Source organism: Heterocephalus glaber, unplaced genomic scaffold, assembly GCF_053883595.1.
Source record: "Heterocephalus glaber isolate CG9 unplaced genomic scaffold, H.glaber_assembly_v1.0 deba00000281, whole genome shotgun sequence".
Lineage (NCBI taxonomy): Eukaryota > Metazoa > Chordata > Mammalia > Rodentia > Bathyergidae > Heterocephalus > Heterocephalus glaber.
The window spans coordinates 30,646,879-30,662,602 of NW_028258139.1; the positions used below are offsets into that span (position 1 = coordinate 30,646,879).

At 43.1% G+C, this 15,724-nt stretch overlaps 1 protein-coding gene and 1 long non-coding RNA gene across 4 annotated transcripts in view; one reads left to right on the forward strand and one right to left on the reverse strand.

Annotated features, from left to right (window-relative positions):
- Positions 1-1,162: 1,162 nt before the first annotated feature.
- LOC147830263 (uncharacterized) lies at positions 1,163-9,920 on the reverse strand. Of its 3 annotated transcripts, XR_015441627.1 has the most exons (4): positions 9,764-9,920; positions 5,053-5,162; positions 4,399-4,517; positions 1,179-1,264 (listed from the first exon to the last, which is right to left on the reverse strand). It is a non-coding gene; the product is annotated as an uncharacterized LOC147830263 (long non-coding RNA). The 3 variants fall into 3 exon arrangements; XR_015441624.1 differs by lacking the exon at positions 9,764-9,920 and having other exon boundaries at positions 1,163-2,300; positions 5,026-5,321; XR_015441626.1 differs by lacking the exon at positions 9,764-9,920 and having other exon boundaries at positions 5,053-5,182.
- Anxa13 (annexin A13) overlaps positions 8,702-15,724 on the forward strand; it is a 45,878-nt gene continuing 38,855 nt past the window's right edge. Inside the window, exon 1 of the mRNA XM_004837991.3 lies at positions 8,702-8,807. Within this exon, the coding sequence (XP_004838048.1) occupies positions 8,793-8,807 (15 nt within the window). The 5' untranslated portion in view covers positions 8,702-8,792. The remainder of the gene's footprint in view (positions 8,808-15,724) is intronic.

Here is a 15,724-nt window from a genome sequence, read left to right on the forward strand (position 1 = left end):
ATTGTGTGTAAATACCACATTTTCTTTATCCATTCATCTGTTGGTGAACACATAGGCCGCTTCCAAGATTTAGCTACTATGACTTGTGCTGCTTTAAAATGGGCTGTATTGACTAGTTTTAAAATAAAATTATCTGAGGAAAGATTGTTTCTGTCCACGTGATATATTTGTTCCTGAAATCCTGAGGTTAGTTTTAAAATTTTTTAAGAAAGATGTTGAACAATACACTCTCCTCACGTTACTCCTGAGAGTCTTCAACACAGTTAACCACTTCCCCCAGAAGTGCAGTCATCTTGACCTTCTCAACATCACATTCTTCTAATCGCCCTCTGCCCCACTTGCTTCCTTTGCCATCGCCCCACTTCCTCTGTTCAGCAGTAAGTGTTGGCACATCTAAGCCTCCACCCCCGGCAGCGGATGCCTTCCACCTCTCTGTCCACAGTAGAGGATGCCAGATAGGCCTGACTCTCATTTGTCCCCAGCTGCCCAAGTTCCTGGAGCAACTGCTCGAGCTCCAAGAACAATCACAGCCCATTACCACAGTCCTGTAGCCACCCTGCCTTCGGTCAAGGTCCAGGTGCACAGGGCACAACAAAACACTAGCCGTTGCTATGACAGCCAGTTGCCACGTAACTGTTGCCACTCAGCTAGTCTCATTTCACTGATCCATTCCTTCCCCTTCTCCCTTCTTTTTCTTCTTTTCCTTTCACCTCCTCTTTCTTTCCTCCCCTCCTCTCTCTCCTCTTCCTTCTTCTCTCCTGTCTTCACTTCTTTGCAGCAGGATCTCAGCCTGGCGTTGGTGTTTCTATATCCAGAGACTGTTGATTAATGTGGAGCAGAGAAAAATCATAAACAAGACAGAAATGCTAACACTTTTGCTGTTGTTTACATGGATGAAAACATCAGTCCGAAAATCATTAGAATTTTTGGGTTCTAAATTATATTACGTAAATGAAATACTATTAATTCTTTCTGCAGAAAGAAAGATTAGGCAAATGTTCAGCTTTTAGAAAATTAGTATCTATATGTTTTTCTTATTTTCATTAATACTCTATGACTATTAAATAGAACCTGAAACACTTATGATCTTACTATCACATAGTATCATTGTCTCTGACCACTCTTCATCCATTTTCTGTTGCTATAATAGAGAGATTGGATAATTTACAAAGAAGAGAGATTTATTTTGGCTTGTGCTTCCAGAGGCTGGGGAGTTCAGAGTCAGGCAGCTTCATCTATCCGGGACTGTGTGATAATTCAACTCCTGGTGGAGAAAGACAAGGGAATGGGCACCTGCAGAAGAGGACAACTCAGGGGTACTTTGTCCTATAACAACCCACTGTCACTAAAACAGACCCCTCCCAGCCAGGGATCTAGCTCAGTGGTCCCACCACCTGCCTCGCAAGCGGAAGGGCCCGAGTTCCATCCCCAGTGACAAAAAAGAAAAAAAAAAAGGACAGACCCCTCCCATGAGGAAGACATACGTCCCCCTGACAACCAGTCACCTCATAGAGGCCCAGTCCCAACACAGCCTCAGTGACAACCAAATTCCAACGTGAGTTTAGGTGGGGACTCCTCCTTAAGCAGTGATGTCGTTCCAAAGCCTTCCCAATGGAAGTGGAAATTAAACACAGTCATACAACATGATGCATTTCCTGTAAGAATCACAGCAACTGATGGATTCTTTTGTTTTTTCTTTTAAGTGTACTGGTTTCCTGAAGCTGTCATATCAATGCCACCAGCTGTGCAGCTTAAAACAACGAAGTTTATCATCTCAGAACTCTGGCGAACAGACGTTCACAATCAAGGTGTCGGCAGGGCCACGATCTTTCTGCAGCCTTAGCCTCATCCTGACTTCCGCTGTGGGGCCACCAGTCCTTAGCACTCATTGGCCATCAGACATGTCAATCTAGTCCATCTCTGCTGTTGCAAGGTCCCTCTGTGCATCTGTCTTCACGTGGCATTTTCCCATCTTCTAAGGCCCCACCCTAATGACTTCATCTCAACCTGGCTATGTCTGCAAAGATTCTATTTCCAAATAAAGTGCCGTTCACGGGTACTAGGGTTTAGGACCTCCACACATCATCTTGGAGGACACAGTTCAACCCATAATGGATCCCTAGGAACCTTTTTAAAGAAGTGTTAGAAACTTGGCCTTGGTGGGCAATGCAAAAGGAAAGACTCTGGCTAGATGGGTTTGTGACTTGCTCTTGAGACTCCAAGGTGAGGAAGAAATTTGAACCATGGCTAACCCTGATCCATTGCACACAGTGTTGAACAGAAATGGAACCAGCTTTGGTCTGAAATTTAATGCACATTCATATGAAGTTAGAAATCCACAAGTCATCTTTTCCTTCCTCCTCCTCCTGATCCCCAACATCTGATTAATCTGTTTGTAGGTCCCTGACCTCATTCATGACTTCAACATGTACAAGTGCTTATAATGGGGCTATTCACAGTAAAGCCATCCTCCATTGAAAATATCCCGAGTAGAAACTGCACTGAATACACCCGAGCCCTCCAAACACTCCACACAGCGCACTGTGAGTACTGGTTGCTTCCCTCCTGGTGGCGGGGATGACAGGGGGGAGCCGTAGCTTGGACTGCTGCCAGTGTCATAGGGACCACCCTATTGCACATCACTAGCCTGGAGGACGTCCACAATGCACAACCCAGGAATGGAGTTTACCAAATGTCCACTCGGGTCTGCACCATCAGGATGTCAAAAATAAGCCAAACCACTATAAGTTGGGAGCTGTCCATATCTATCAAGTCCTGAGCAGTGGACACAGAAGCAAACAAAACAAAAATCCTTCTCCCTTGGAGATTATATCCTAGTGAGATGGGGAAAAAGCATAGAGAAAAATACACTGAGGTGCAGGGGGTGTAGCCCGGAGGTCGAGCCCTTGCTCAGCATGTGCAAGGTCCTGGGTTTGGTCATCAGCCCTGAAGAAGGAAAGAAAGAAAGAGAGAGAGAGAGAGAGAGAGAGAGAGAGAGAGAGAGAGAGAGAGAGAGAGAGAGAAGGAAGGAAGGAAGGAAGGAAGGAAAGAAAGGAAGAAAGAAAGAAAAGCAGAAAGAAAAGAAAGAAAGAGAGAGAAAAGAAAGAGAGAGAGAAAAGAAAGGAAGGAAGAAAGAAAGAAAGAAAGAAAGGAAAGAAAGAAGAGGAGAGAGAAGGAGAGGCATATACATTGAAACAATGTACACAGATGAGATAGCAGTTGAGTGCAAGGAAGGAAACACACCAGTGAATTAGGACTGAGGCTCAGCGTGGTGCTGCAGTGAGGCAGGGAGCACTGCAGCTTCAAAAAGGGTGATCAGTGAAGGCAAGTCTGAGGGACTCACACCTCAAGAAAACGCCACTTTTGTGTGGCAGCCACCAGCCCCGGACAGCCACTGAGCACCTGAAATACAGCAAGACCAAACTAAGATGTGCTCATACCAATGACCTGGTACCAAAAAGAAAGAGTGCAAAATGTTTTATATGGATTGCATGTTGAAAAGATAATATTTTAAATCATGTATTTTATATATTGGGTTATATAACATGTTATTTATTAACTTAGAAATTATATTAGTAATTTTACCTTTTTATGTGGTTACTAGAAAATCTTAAATTGCAAACACAGCTCACGTTTTATTCCTATTGCAAAGCACAGGTGTAGGGGGAGCAAACACATGATACACAGATGATGAGACTATGGCAGCACTATGGAGAAACTGGCTCACTGGCCGGGAGTTACGGGGTGAGGCTCAACAGGGGAGTTTGGCTCTCAGGAAAGGTCTCTCAAGCAGGAACTGGAAGTGGAGATTCGAGGAATGAGGATAGTTGAGGGCTCCCCAAGGGAAGGAGGCCAGTAAAGGATGGAGGGCCAGGACTTTTCTGAGAAAGCCTACGCAAGACCCTCAGAGGAGAAAGACCTTGGCATGCTGGGGGAAAAGAAGGGAACCCAATGTGACTGAGAGGGCTACTGGGAAGGATCCTTGGAAGTGAGTGGAAAGGACCGGCGTGTTTGCCTCCCACCAGCAGCCAGGATCTGCCTAGGACTCAGCATCTCTCATTTTTTGATGTATTAGTTGCACCTAACACACTTTCTGCAGAATGCCTACTAGTGAGGAAAAGTCTGTAGCACATTGTTGATAAGCCAAAATGTGAAAATCATTTAAAAGACTCATAAAATGTTTTCATTAATGCATGCAAATTTTGTGAATTTCAGGAACTCCTGGAGGAAAAAAATTGAGAATTATATTACATACTCTCGTTCCATTGACTCTCCCACTCCTCAGCTGCCTGACACTGAGGAAACCATGGAGTTTCTCTGAACCTGAGTTTCCGAATCTGTAGAATGAAGGAGTTAGTCTAAGTGATTTCTATATTCCAGTCTTACTGGTCTACTTACACATCAGCCATCTTCCATTCCTCTCTGGCCACACAGCATCTAAGGAGTCAGAGTCTGCAGATTTCAAAAGCCTGGGTGCACAGCAAAAGTTCCTCGGTTCTTGGGCCCCAGCTGGAGCCCTACAGAAAGGAAGGCAAGAGAGAGAGAAGGCATCTCCCAACAGGTGCTGCTTAGTGGAAGGAGGCCCTTGCTGGGCTTGGGGCTGGTTAATTCTTACTCTTGTTTTTTGTTTTTGTTTTGGTACCAGGAATTGAACTCAGGACCTTGTGCTTGCCAGGCAGGTGAAGCACTGCTGAGCCACATCCCAGGCCCTGGGTAATTCCTTTTCACCTGGAGCTGTCCCAGACACTGAAGATTTATTACCCCTGGGCTGGGCTTGACCCCCACTCTGCCAGACACCACGACCCCAAATGCTCCTGTGCACACTACCAAAGCCCTCTCAGTGGCAACACCATCCCTCTAAGAACCACCAAAGCCCAAGAGATGTAAGTAAATATGCCCAGTTTAGTGGAGGAAACCACTACACAGCACCTGTTACAATTTATAATCATTACATATTCATAATGCTACAAAAAACTGCCCTCCACCTCCTCCTGGATTCTCTCCTCCCCAGATCACACCCCTCACCTTCTCTCCCAGAACTCTCCTCCCCACCTTGGTCTCCAAGCTGGCATCCTCTGGGAGATGGCTTGAGGTCTCACGAATGCCCCGTCCTTCCCCCAGGCTGCTGTCACTGCCAGCCACCTTTCTGAGAAGCCGGGAGTCTAAGGAAGGGGAGAAGAGGTGACCCAGGGACAGTTCCATTCTGGTCAAATCAGAAATTGACTGTGGGCAATCTGAATAATCAGAGATGTCCACAGTGGTGGTGACGTACAACATTAAAATCACGCCGGCTTCCCACTTGGCCTCTCGGCTGTCTACCCTCACCTCCCTGGAACCATGAACTCTGCCTCCTTAGTCATTTCCTGTGCTCAGTAAGTCACCAAACATCTCCTCAGTGAGGGGCTGCGCCTTCATCGCCCTGCCCCTCCTGCCGACCTTTGCGCCTCAGAGCAGGAGCAAGCATGGACTGGGAGCCTCCCTCGCTGATCCGATCACTGACCAGGAGCTCCCAGGAGCGTTAGTGCTGCAGACCATGGTCCTGAAGCCACACAGTGTGAGGCAAGAAGGGCCCAACCTTGAGAAGTCCAGGGGGCAAAAGTAAGCAAGTGGTCAAGCACTGGTTGCTAACTGGGCTTCTCACCTCACCCTGGCCCACTGCTCGGTCCTGGAGAGGTCCCCAGCACCTAACAGGCTCTCGTCTCTGGCCATCTTTGATTTCCTCCAATTCTTCCCTATTTTGACCCTTAGTACAAGCTAGTAACATCCCATCTGGAACTCTCTTTTCAAATGACAACTTCGTGTCCTTTAAATCCTACTTTAAATGTTAGCACTTTAGGGAGCCCTGTCCTTATATAAAGGAAATCACACACACATACACACACACAAACACACTAGTATTCAGTCCATATAGCCATATACCATTTATTATTTGCATGTCTCCAATATAAAAATTTAACTTCAAGTTCTAGGAAGAGAAAAATCCATATCATCTCATCACTGTTATAGTGCCAGCAATTAGTGTATCCAAGGTCCTTAATAGATAAAAGTTTTTAAAGGAATGAATATATACAATCAGGACTTAATAACCTATATGGAATTTTTTTGGGGGCTACTGGGGATTGAACTTGGGACGTTGCACTTGCGAGGCAGGCGGTGGAACCACTGAGCTAAATCCCCAGTCCCCTATATGGAATTTTAATTCTATATTATAAGCGAATTAGCATAAAATAAAGGTGGTATTGATAGAGGAGGAAGAGATGTAACTCCCAAACCTGCTAGGTATCCGAAACTTGAGTTCGTGTTCTCTAAAATCGAAGAATGAATTCTAGGAACAATGGAGGTTAAGAGTAGCAAAATTGATTGAGAGAAAGACAGCTTCTGTCTAAGACAGAAGGGGGACCGGAAATGGGTTGCCCACTCACCCAACTTCTCAAAGGTGTTTTATGGGACAAAGCCGCAAGGTGAGGTGGGTTCAAGGTGGGACAAAACTAGTCAACTAGTAAGATTACAAGTATAGTTGCTTACATAATATTGATTCAGTGAGAAATCACAAGGTGGACAAAACTATGAACAACCAATAAGATTATGACAAGTATAGTCGCTTAGGTAGTATTGATTAAATGGGGATCCAATGGGGAAACAAGTCCGGAAGTACAAGGAATGAGCAAGGATTTTTGGTGGAAAGGGGTGGGTCAGGGATCTTTTTGGAAGATCTTGGTCCCCACCCAGGTGATTGATACATATTTAGAATATCAATCCCTGGTATTCATCCTTGGGGGAAGCACATGAGTGTGGTAGTTTCCTTTTACAGGGCTGGCCTTCAGTGAATGTGTCTTCACTGTCCTCCATGTTGGCTCCTGGTGGGCCAGCCCTGTCTAACTGCCTACAAGATATCTAATTAACTTACCTATCTGCAATAGTATCTTAAGCCAATAGAGGAAAAAATGAACTATTTAATAACTATCTAGGATTGAGTAATTAAAATGAGATGAACCCCTTTCTTCCTTAATCTATATCAAAATCAATTCCTAATGGATCAAAAACGTAACCCTTGGGCCTGGGGTTTAGTTCACAAGCGCAAGGTCTTGAGTTCAATCCCCAGAACCAAAAAAACCATAAGCCTTGCAAAGTGGAGCCATTAAAAGAACTGAAGAAGATGTACAAGAAGACTTACGTATCATTTTTTTTTTTTTTTTTTGGTACTGGAGATTGAACTCGGGTCCTTGCGCTTGTCTTAATACAGAAAAAGTTTTTCTGAGCAAGTGAAGGAAGATCAGTTTATTTGAATACATAAAACCTTCACACATCTACACCCACAACATAAGCAGAGACAAAGGAAAACAAAAAACTGGGAAAAAATAAGTTTACACTTAACAAAGGCTTAGATTTTACTGTAAAGTATTTTACAAATAAGGAAAAGACTAATAATTCAAAAAGGAAAACTAGGGACATGATTAAGCAAACCATGGAAAACTTCATAAAAGTGACTTTTAACATATACCATGTTAAAGCTCTCACAATGAAAAGCATATAAATCAACCAATGAAGTAACCATTTTCCATCTTGGACACTGGAGAAAGAAGAAGTTTGATCATTTTAGTGTTGGAGATGAGCACTGGGGTAATACATTCTGTCTTTGGAAAGTGCGCCTCATGGGCCTGCTGCTCTTTGGGAGTGGTCAGCATTTTTATGGCTCTGTGAAAGATGACTTGGCAACACTACCAGAATTCTAAGTGTGTGCACTGTTTTGGTCAGCAATTTCATTTGAGATCTTATTCAACAGATAGAAAACATGAGGAAAGATGTATAGAGAATACCATGCAAAAGATCAAAAACAATCTAAATGAATTTTAATGGTAGACACGTTGGATAAGGCTTGGGCCATACTCATAATGACTGTCGTGCAGCCACTAAACAAGAAATGTGCCAGCATCAGGCACCTCTGTAGTATGGAAAACACACAAGGGGTGGGACAGAGGCTCTGTACAAATGCATTTATTTAGGAAAAGCAGACCAGAGGTAAGCAGGTAAGTAGGTAGGTAATTGATGAAAGATAGATTGATAGATGATAGATAGATAGATAGATAGATAGATAGATAGATAGATAGACAGGCAGACATGGCTATAGATACATAGACCATTTCTTTTTTTTTTTTTTTTGTACCAGGGATCAAACTCAGGACCTTGCGCTTTCGAGGCAGGTGGCCACACCACTGAGCTAAATCCCAGACCCTATAGACCATTTCTGAAAGAAAAACAGAGGGAGGGCCTGGAAGTCACTAGGTCTACTTTTTATGGTACTTTTTGTATACTTAGAAAAACAATTTACCAGGTGCATGTATTTTTTAATTTAAAAACTAGATTCTAAAAATGATAATCCAAAAAATAAATAGTAAAAATAGTAAGATTCTTTTCAACCTATTTGGTTAGTGCTTTTAAAGGGTAGCAAATTTTGAACACCCACAATATAAAAGAATAACTCTTTCAACACTCTAGAAGTGAGGTAGGTTTGACCTTTTAGTTGTGAATAAGTTATTCAGTGTAAAAGGCCTAAACTTTATTTATTAGTATTTTATTTTTAAAGCTAGCCACCAGGCCAGCTCAGGCAGCTGAGGCTCATTTATAGTTATCGCCACTCCCTACCCATCCCCAACAATGTATTCAAATCCAATGCCAAAAGTTACTTATTAAACACAAGAGATACTGTGCCCTGGGAAAACCATTATAAACTTTGTCTTTGGGAGGACAGATTTCTTAATGAAACACAGAACCACCATCTCAGAAAAACGAAAATGGGCAATCATCACGTGAGTATTCATTGCCTTCGGGAATCCATTTTAATTTTGGTTAGCCTGTGGAAGAATTTAAACTATGAAATCGTGACTTGTGCTTTCATACTTTGTCATTTTGATTACCCCTTATTGTTGGTTTTAGCAACAGCATACCAGACTTGTAAAGTGCATTTGGAATGTTTCTGCCCTCGTTGCCAAAAAATCTCTTAGGAGAGGCTAAAGAAAAGTTTAAAATGAGCCAGTAAACAGTGCCTTGCAGAAAGCAAGGAGTCAATATGAATTTATGGAATGAATAACTAAACCTGTTAGTTTGTGGCAAAATTGTACAAAATTCATAATTACGCCCATGCCGAGTTTTGTGGGAAAGATAGGTCCATGTTGTAAGTATCAGTAGTCTGATGTAGGAAGACTCCCACCAGGACATAAGGTTTGGGTTGAAAGCTCAAACTATTTCAGTTTTAACTCTAAGCAGCATCAAATGTCCAGATATTTGCAAATGTCCATGGGAAAAACTGAAACTTTTCCTTTGCTACATGGGAAAACTGAACTCAGATTCCCACAAATGCACACACGATTCCTTCAGAGAAGCATTGTTTTAATCATCTGTAAACAGCATTTTCATGCTAGCCAACATCATGAGCTCTTCAGCCGGTGTCTCTTCTGAGAAACTGAAAACTACTTTGCAAAAATTTCTGAAGGATGCAGAGGTCTGGGGAGTAATCCCTGCCCCTGCAGTAGCAGCTTGGGAGAACAGTTCTGTCCTTTGAAATTCAAGCCCAGGGGCCAGCTGGGCTCTGAGAATGGCCTAGCATTTTTATGGTTTTCGTTTTTGAATCCCCAGGGCCTGTCTTACAGCCAATAGCTGCCCGGTAGCACACTCTCGAATCCGCAGACCTACAGCTCAGAGCTGCTCGTGGCCTTTTACTTCCCCTCCAATCACAGGCCCAAGTTATGGACTTGATAGTACTCACCCATGCCTGTCCTGTAGACCCTTGTCACCCTCCAGCCTGAGAATTTCGTCATCAGCCAGGACTTCCAAGCAGGGAAACTGTGTCCTGGAAAATGTTTGTTACTATATTTGCCGCTAAGAGCCAGGCATGGTGGTGCACAGGACGGACTCAAGTTTGAAGCCAGCCTGGATTACAAGAAACAAACAAACAAAAATATTTGCAGCTAATGTAAAAATATAACCATCTAGGGTCTCAGTTTATGTTCCCACAGCATCCCATTAACATCCACCTGAACAGGTGTGTGAGGCTGTACTTCCGCCACGCTAACATTTCAGACAGTAGTAAGGCAATTTAACATGTTAGTAAGTAAGGCAATTTAACAGGAATGAAAGCTCTCTAAGTAAATGCAAAACCTCTTTAAAGGACAAAAACTTGCCCTTGTAATGGCTTAAATTAACTGCATTAGATGGTTACTTGAATGTGTAGAAACTAAAAGAATGCTAGTTTTGAAGTAACTACAGAGCAAAATTACAAATCAAATACTGGTGAAATGCAAGTCCATGATGTTCAAATGTATATTATTGGTTTTATGTAATGGATGATGCTATTTTATTTAAGTAAATGCTGCATTCAGTGGAAAATGACCCTGATTCCTATAATTGTTTTTGAGTTCAGCAACTCTAAATTTTGATGTGGTCCAACCTCTTAGTTCTATAATGCTTTCCCTATTCAGCTTACTAAGAAACCTTTATTTATAGTCCTTCCTATAATGCCACTGGGCCTTCTCTTGGCTCGAGGGTGATCTTTATATGAAACCTCCCTCTCTTCTCTGTTCTTTCAGCATGTATAAAGTCAGAAACACAAACACAAAAACAGGCATTGAAGTCATGTGCCAGCACCTGGTGACCCTGGTGATTTAGTATGCTTTATATTAATTTTAAGTCACTATGAGCATTAAATGCACTATTTAAAAAGGCTCCTAGGAAAGTTTTTAAGTCCACAAGAATATGTCCACAGACTGAGGTCCATGGTAACTGGTGAGTGCTGCTGCAGGAAATTTGCTTCCAAGGTTCTACGATCTAGACCCTGAGCCAATCCTGAGACCTGAGACCTGAAACTGAACATTACCTCTGCTCAATGCCCCTTCCCCCTTTTTGCATCATTAATGATTTTGTTCAACTGAAGACTCACCAATGGTGACGAACTTACCTGGAGCAGTAACAGCTAAGAAGCTGGGTTATTGTCACCCTGTGGGATACTAACCTGCTGCTACCTCACATGAGCTTCAGAGTTTGCTTCACCTGAGGGAAATGTCTTTGAGCTCAGTGAGCTTCACTGAGAAAAAATAAGGTCCACAGAAAAAAATGTGTTTGGCCCTTCAATCCCATTTCATTCTGTGGGTTGTTTCCAAGATAATTGCCATCCAGAGGAAAATAGAGAATAGGACTTACCTTACCATGCGAGTGTGGCTATAGAATATGGGCAGAACAAGGAAGAGCATGACTTCAGGGAGCTGTTGAAGACACTGAAATAATTACAAACTCAAAAGGCCCTATGATTGCTGAGAAATTATTTGCAAGGCGGGTGAGGAGGCTTCAGAAAGGATTACAGTTTTGCTACCCAATGTATGATCCCTGGACAAGCAGTGCTGAAGTGCAGCACACCACTTACCTTGCAGGACAGCTGTGCACACTGCTGGTGAGGCAGATGCTACTGTAAGTGCCCATGAGCATGACTGTTACAATAGCTGTTCAGAGATCGAGAGCATTCCCACAAATGACTTTACTGTGCCAACCTTTCACCAACATAAACATTGTCTAAAGTAGAGAATGTTTCAGGACAAGGGCAGGTGAGCACCAGGTGAGCTCAGGTAAAGGCGCAAGCTGCCTGACAGGTGGAGAATAGGCCCTGATTCCTGGGAAAAGAAGGGACCTCTGAAGACAGGTGAAAATGTGGTGAGGAGTGTGGAAGAAAAGCGAGTATGGCTTTAACCAAGAGTGTGCCATACCTACTCTGTGATCCTAAACCCAAAAGAACCACAGTGAGCCCAAGCACAAACCAGTCTAGACCACACCATCCCACCTTCCTTATCAGGAAATCTTTTATAGCGGGTAGTCAGAATGCCACTGTGAGCACAAGAGGAAACAAAAAGGACTTCTGGTGTCAAAATACAACATGCCCTACAGCAAACCTCCTTCATTTAAGATGAGTCCCCATTCACAGTCCAGCTGCATTTCAAAGGCAGTGATGCAATCTTGGCTTTTTTGATTTCTTGTCAGTGGTGTGTGCTGGCATCCCTGCTCTCAGAGCAGAGGCAAGAACCCAAATTCCCAGTGCTGATGGACACAAGTGGAGGTTGAAATAGGGCTTTCTGAAATCCTGGTGCTAAGTGACATCTGTAAGGTCAGACCAAGCATGATTGAGACCACCAAGGCAGGCAGAGACTAAGCAACATGCATTGAGTTTATTGCCATCTGGGTGCAGACGGGCCAAGGGCGAGAAGGCCGTCAGCACTGAGAGGCAAGTTGTGTGGTCGATATGGGGAGTTTAAGTAGGGGAGGGGGCAGTGGTCAAGAGGGTGGACAATTTAGAGTCCCAAGGTGATGGGCCTGGGCTGGCTGATACACAGGGTGGTGGTGAGAGCAGCAGGGCACTGCTGGCTTCTTGTTAGCTCTGTTCCTGTGGATGCGGGGAGCCGGGTGCTCGGGCAGGGTAACTTGAACATCTAGTAAGAGATAACACATGAATTTGGACTTTGTAGAATTTCTTCACACTGTGTCTTGGGTTCACTAAGGCTTGTATTGAAATAACTAGAAACTCACCTATTGGATGAACAGGGTCACTGCCTTGTCATCTTCTCTCACCCCTTCCCTGAGCTGCTCCCCCCCACACCCTAGCATAATATTCCCTGTATAACTCTCCCTCCCTGAAAACTTTCAGACCATCTCTCTTGTGTCTGTCCCACCCTGGACTGAAGGTCCCCTGACAGTAAGACTGTGACTGTCCTATGTGCCCCACCACTAGCACAATTCCTAGGGCAAAGCAAATGTTCAATAAAAGTTTGATGAATCCATCTGTTCATCACATTTTCTAACTAAATCAACTAAGCAATGTTTAGTTTAGTTGGTATCCAAATCCTACCACCCAGCCATATTTCTAGACCACTCATGGGTGAGGCCCCAACAACTGTACTTCTCTTAACTCATCAAGTGATTCTACTATATCCAAAGTTGAGAGTCCTGGGCCAACAGTCAGGTATTCTTCTAGTACAATGACTTCCAAATGCAATCCCCAAATGAGCATCCTTGGTATAAGCCAGGATCTTAGAGTGAATTTGCATTTCACCAGTTCTTCTGCAATACTAATACTACTGGTGCAGGGCCCACACTTTACTGCCTTGGGTGATACCTACAGAAGCCCTAATCAAGGACAGCACTGATTGGGGGACAACACTGGCATCTGATGGAGAAAGGATAGGGTGTGAACAAGACCAGAGGTAAGTGTAGCTCAGGAAGCAGTGATCCCAGAGAGAAAGGAAGAGCCCCTGCCTTCCTCCCATTGACCAAACAGAGGTGATAGAACTGGGGAGAGGAGAGAGACGGAGGGTCAAATCTACATGACCTGTTGGTTGATAACCACAGGATGTGAGGAGAAATGAGGACAACAGAATGACTTCTAGTACCTGTCTTGTGTACCCAGTGGTGCATCCTAGGGAAGGAGAACTGTTCGGGTGTGTTGTGTCTGGGACAGCTATAGTCCACCTGGCTACACAGCCCCACAGATACCTGCATCTGAAACTCAGGAAATTGGAGAATTACAATCTCAGTTATTTTCATTTGTTTTAGAACAATCAGAACGTATTTGATTACAAGCAACACACTACCAGACTAACAGTGACTTAAATAACAGCGCCATTTAACTGTTAGTCCTAACAGGAAATTAGCACTGTAGTCAGATGATTACAAACCCAAGCTATGTGTGCTTTTCTATTCTGCCACCTCCATGTGTGGGCCATGTGTCCCCTCATGGGTATATGATGACAGTCATGTGTTTCAGTTAATGGTCTCATGTGTCTGAGTCACAATCAAGCAGGAAGGGGATAGAGGGAAAGTGTCTTTCTCCTTAGATATCCCTCCCCTGTTAGTGAAGAAAATCTTCTCTAAAGCTCCAAACAGACATCCTCTTCTATCTCACTGACCAGAACCGGTCAAAAGACCAACCCTAGACTGGCAATGAGAGGAGAGTCACATGACCTCAGTGTCCCTGGGCTGCACAAATTAACCCCCTGTCCTACACCATGTTGGCCTCATACCAAAATCCACAAGGACTCAAGTTTCTTACATAAAGCAGCACATATATTTACATATAACCTGTGCACAACCTCCTATCACTGAAATCATCTCTAGATTAATGTCTACATAACACCCAATACTATGTAAATAGGTGTTTTTCTATCCTGATTTTGAAGTAATGACAAGAACAACATCCATACATGTTCAATGCAGATGCAATTATTTTCTGTATTTCTTTTATCAGTTGTTTTAATCTGCAGAAGCAGAGCCCATGGATACGAAAGGCCAACTTTCTCTTCTTTACTGTCTACACAGTATATACAATGTCAGAGGAGAGTTCTGGTTAGCTTGGGTCATGTTTCATCTCTTGGATGATCACTGTGCCCAATGTTGACCTGACCTATCCTTTGGAGTGTACTATTGCCTTATCATTACTAATTTCTCATTGCTATTGTTTTTAGTAATATTATGAGTACTACTGCTACTAATATTAACACTTTTGGATGAATAAAAGAGAATGAAAACTTGAAGATCAGATAGAAAAAAAGTAAACCAATTCACCCTTCACTTGTTGTGGGGCTGAATGCTCAGAGTGGGAGAAAAGAAAGATTAAAATCTTTGGAAAAAAATAAAGAAAGAATTAATAGGTTTGGATCCAATGCATATTTAAACTATCTGACCAGGGGAAAGAATAACATTCATTGTTTTGATAGCAATTGAGATAGGAATTTGCTCAAAGAAAATTTCGCTATTTCACTTTGTTTCCTTTGAACAAATCAGAACTTGTTCACATACTGTTGCTCATATCTTACTACACAGCATGTCTGATAGATATCCTGATAGCCCAGCTCAGCCTCCCGTGTTCTCTTTTCAATCCCACCTGTCCACTTATCATTGATCCTTGAGGGTCCCAGAGTACACTCTTTGTCCCCTATAAGTAATGAACCCCATGTTTATACTCTCATTGAATGGGCAAAGAACTGCTATTCACAATATAAAAGGGAAATGGATGATTCTTTTCTAATGAGAAACATGCTTCATTTTTCCTAACTCTTGAAGGTGTGGCTCTTTTCATGGTTGAGAAATAGCCATCATTTCCCTGCAACCTCCTTCCCCTCCAAGTTCACTTTTATTGATGCAATACAACAAAAGTTATTGCATCAAAATTGTATTGTAGGATATCTGGGCGCTTAACCTCTTCAGAGGGCTCTACTTCCCAAAATAATCTATAGACAACCTCAGACCAGACAGTCATTTCCCCCTAGATACAAATCTCATTTCCAGATGATGAATGTTATTTCACCTCCAGCAGAAACTACAAGTTCTTCAGCTCAATACAACACCAAAGGGCCCTAAAATGAGTCATCTGAAAGATGTCACAGAGTCATGACATTCTACTGGTAAAGGCTGCAGTAAAACAACAAGTATGACGCAGACAAAGGACCAGGAGGTGATGCCAGGCTTCTTGCTTTGGTCTGATTTCGACTCAGATTCTTCCTCCTACTTTCTTTATCCTGCTACTCATTTTTCAAATTTGTCCTCTGGGATGCTTTGAGAAAAAAAAAAAAGAAAGAAAGAAAGACATCACGGTCCACTTCCAATCTTCCCTTTTGTGTAACCACAGCAGTTTGCCCTTGGTGACTGGAAATGCTGCTTTCATCAGCGCCTACATGCCGTTTGCCACCAGAAG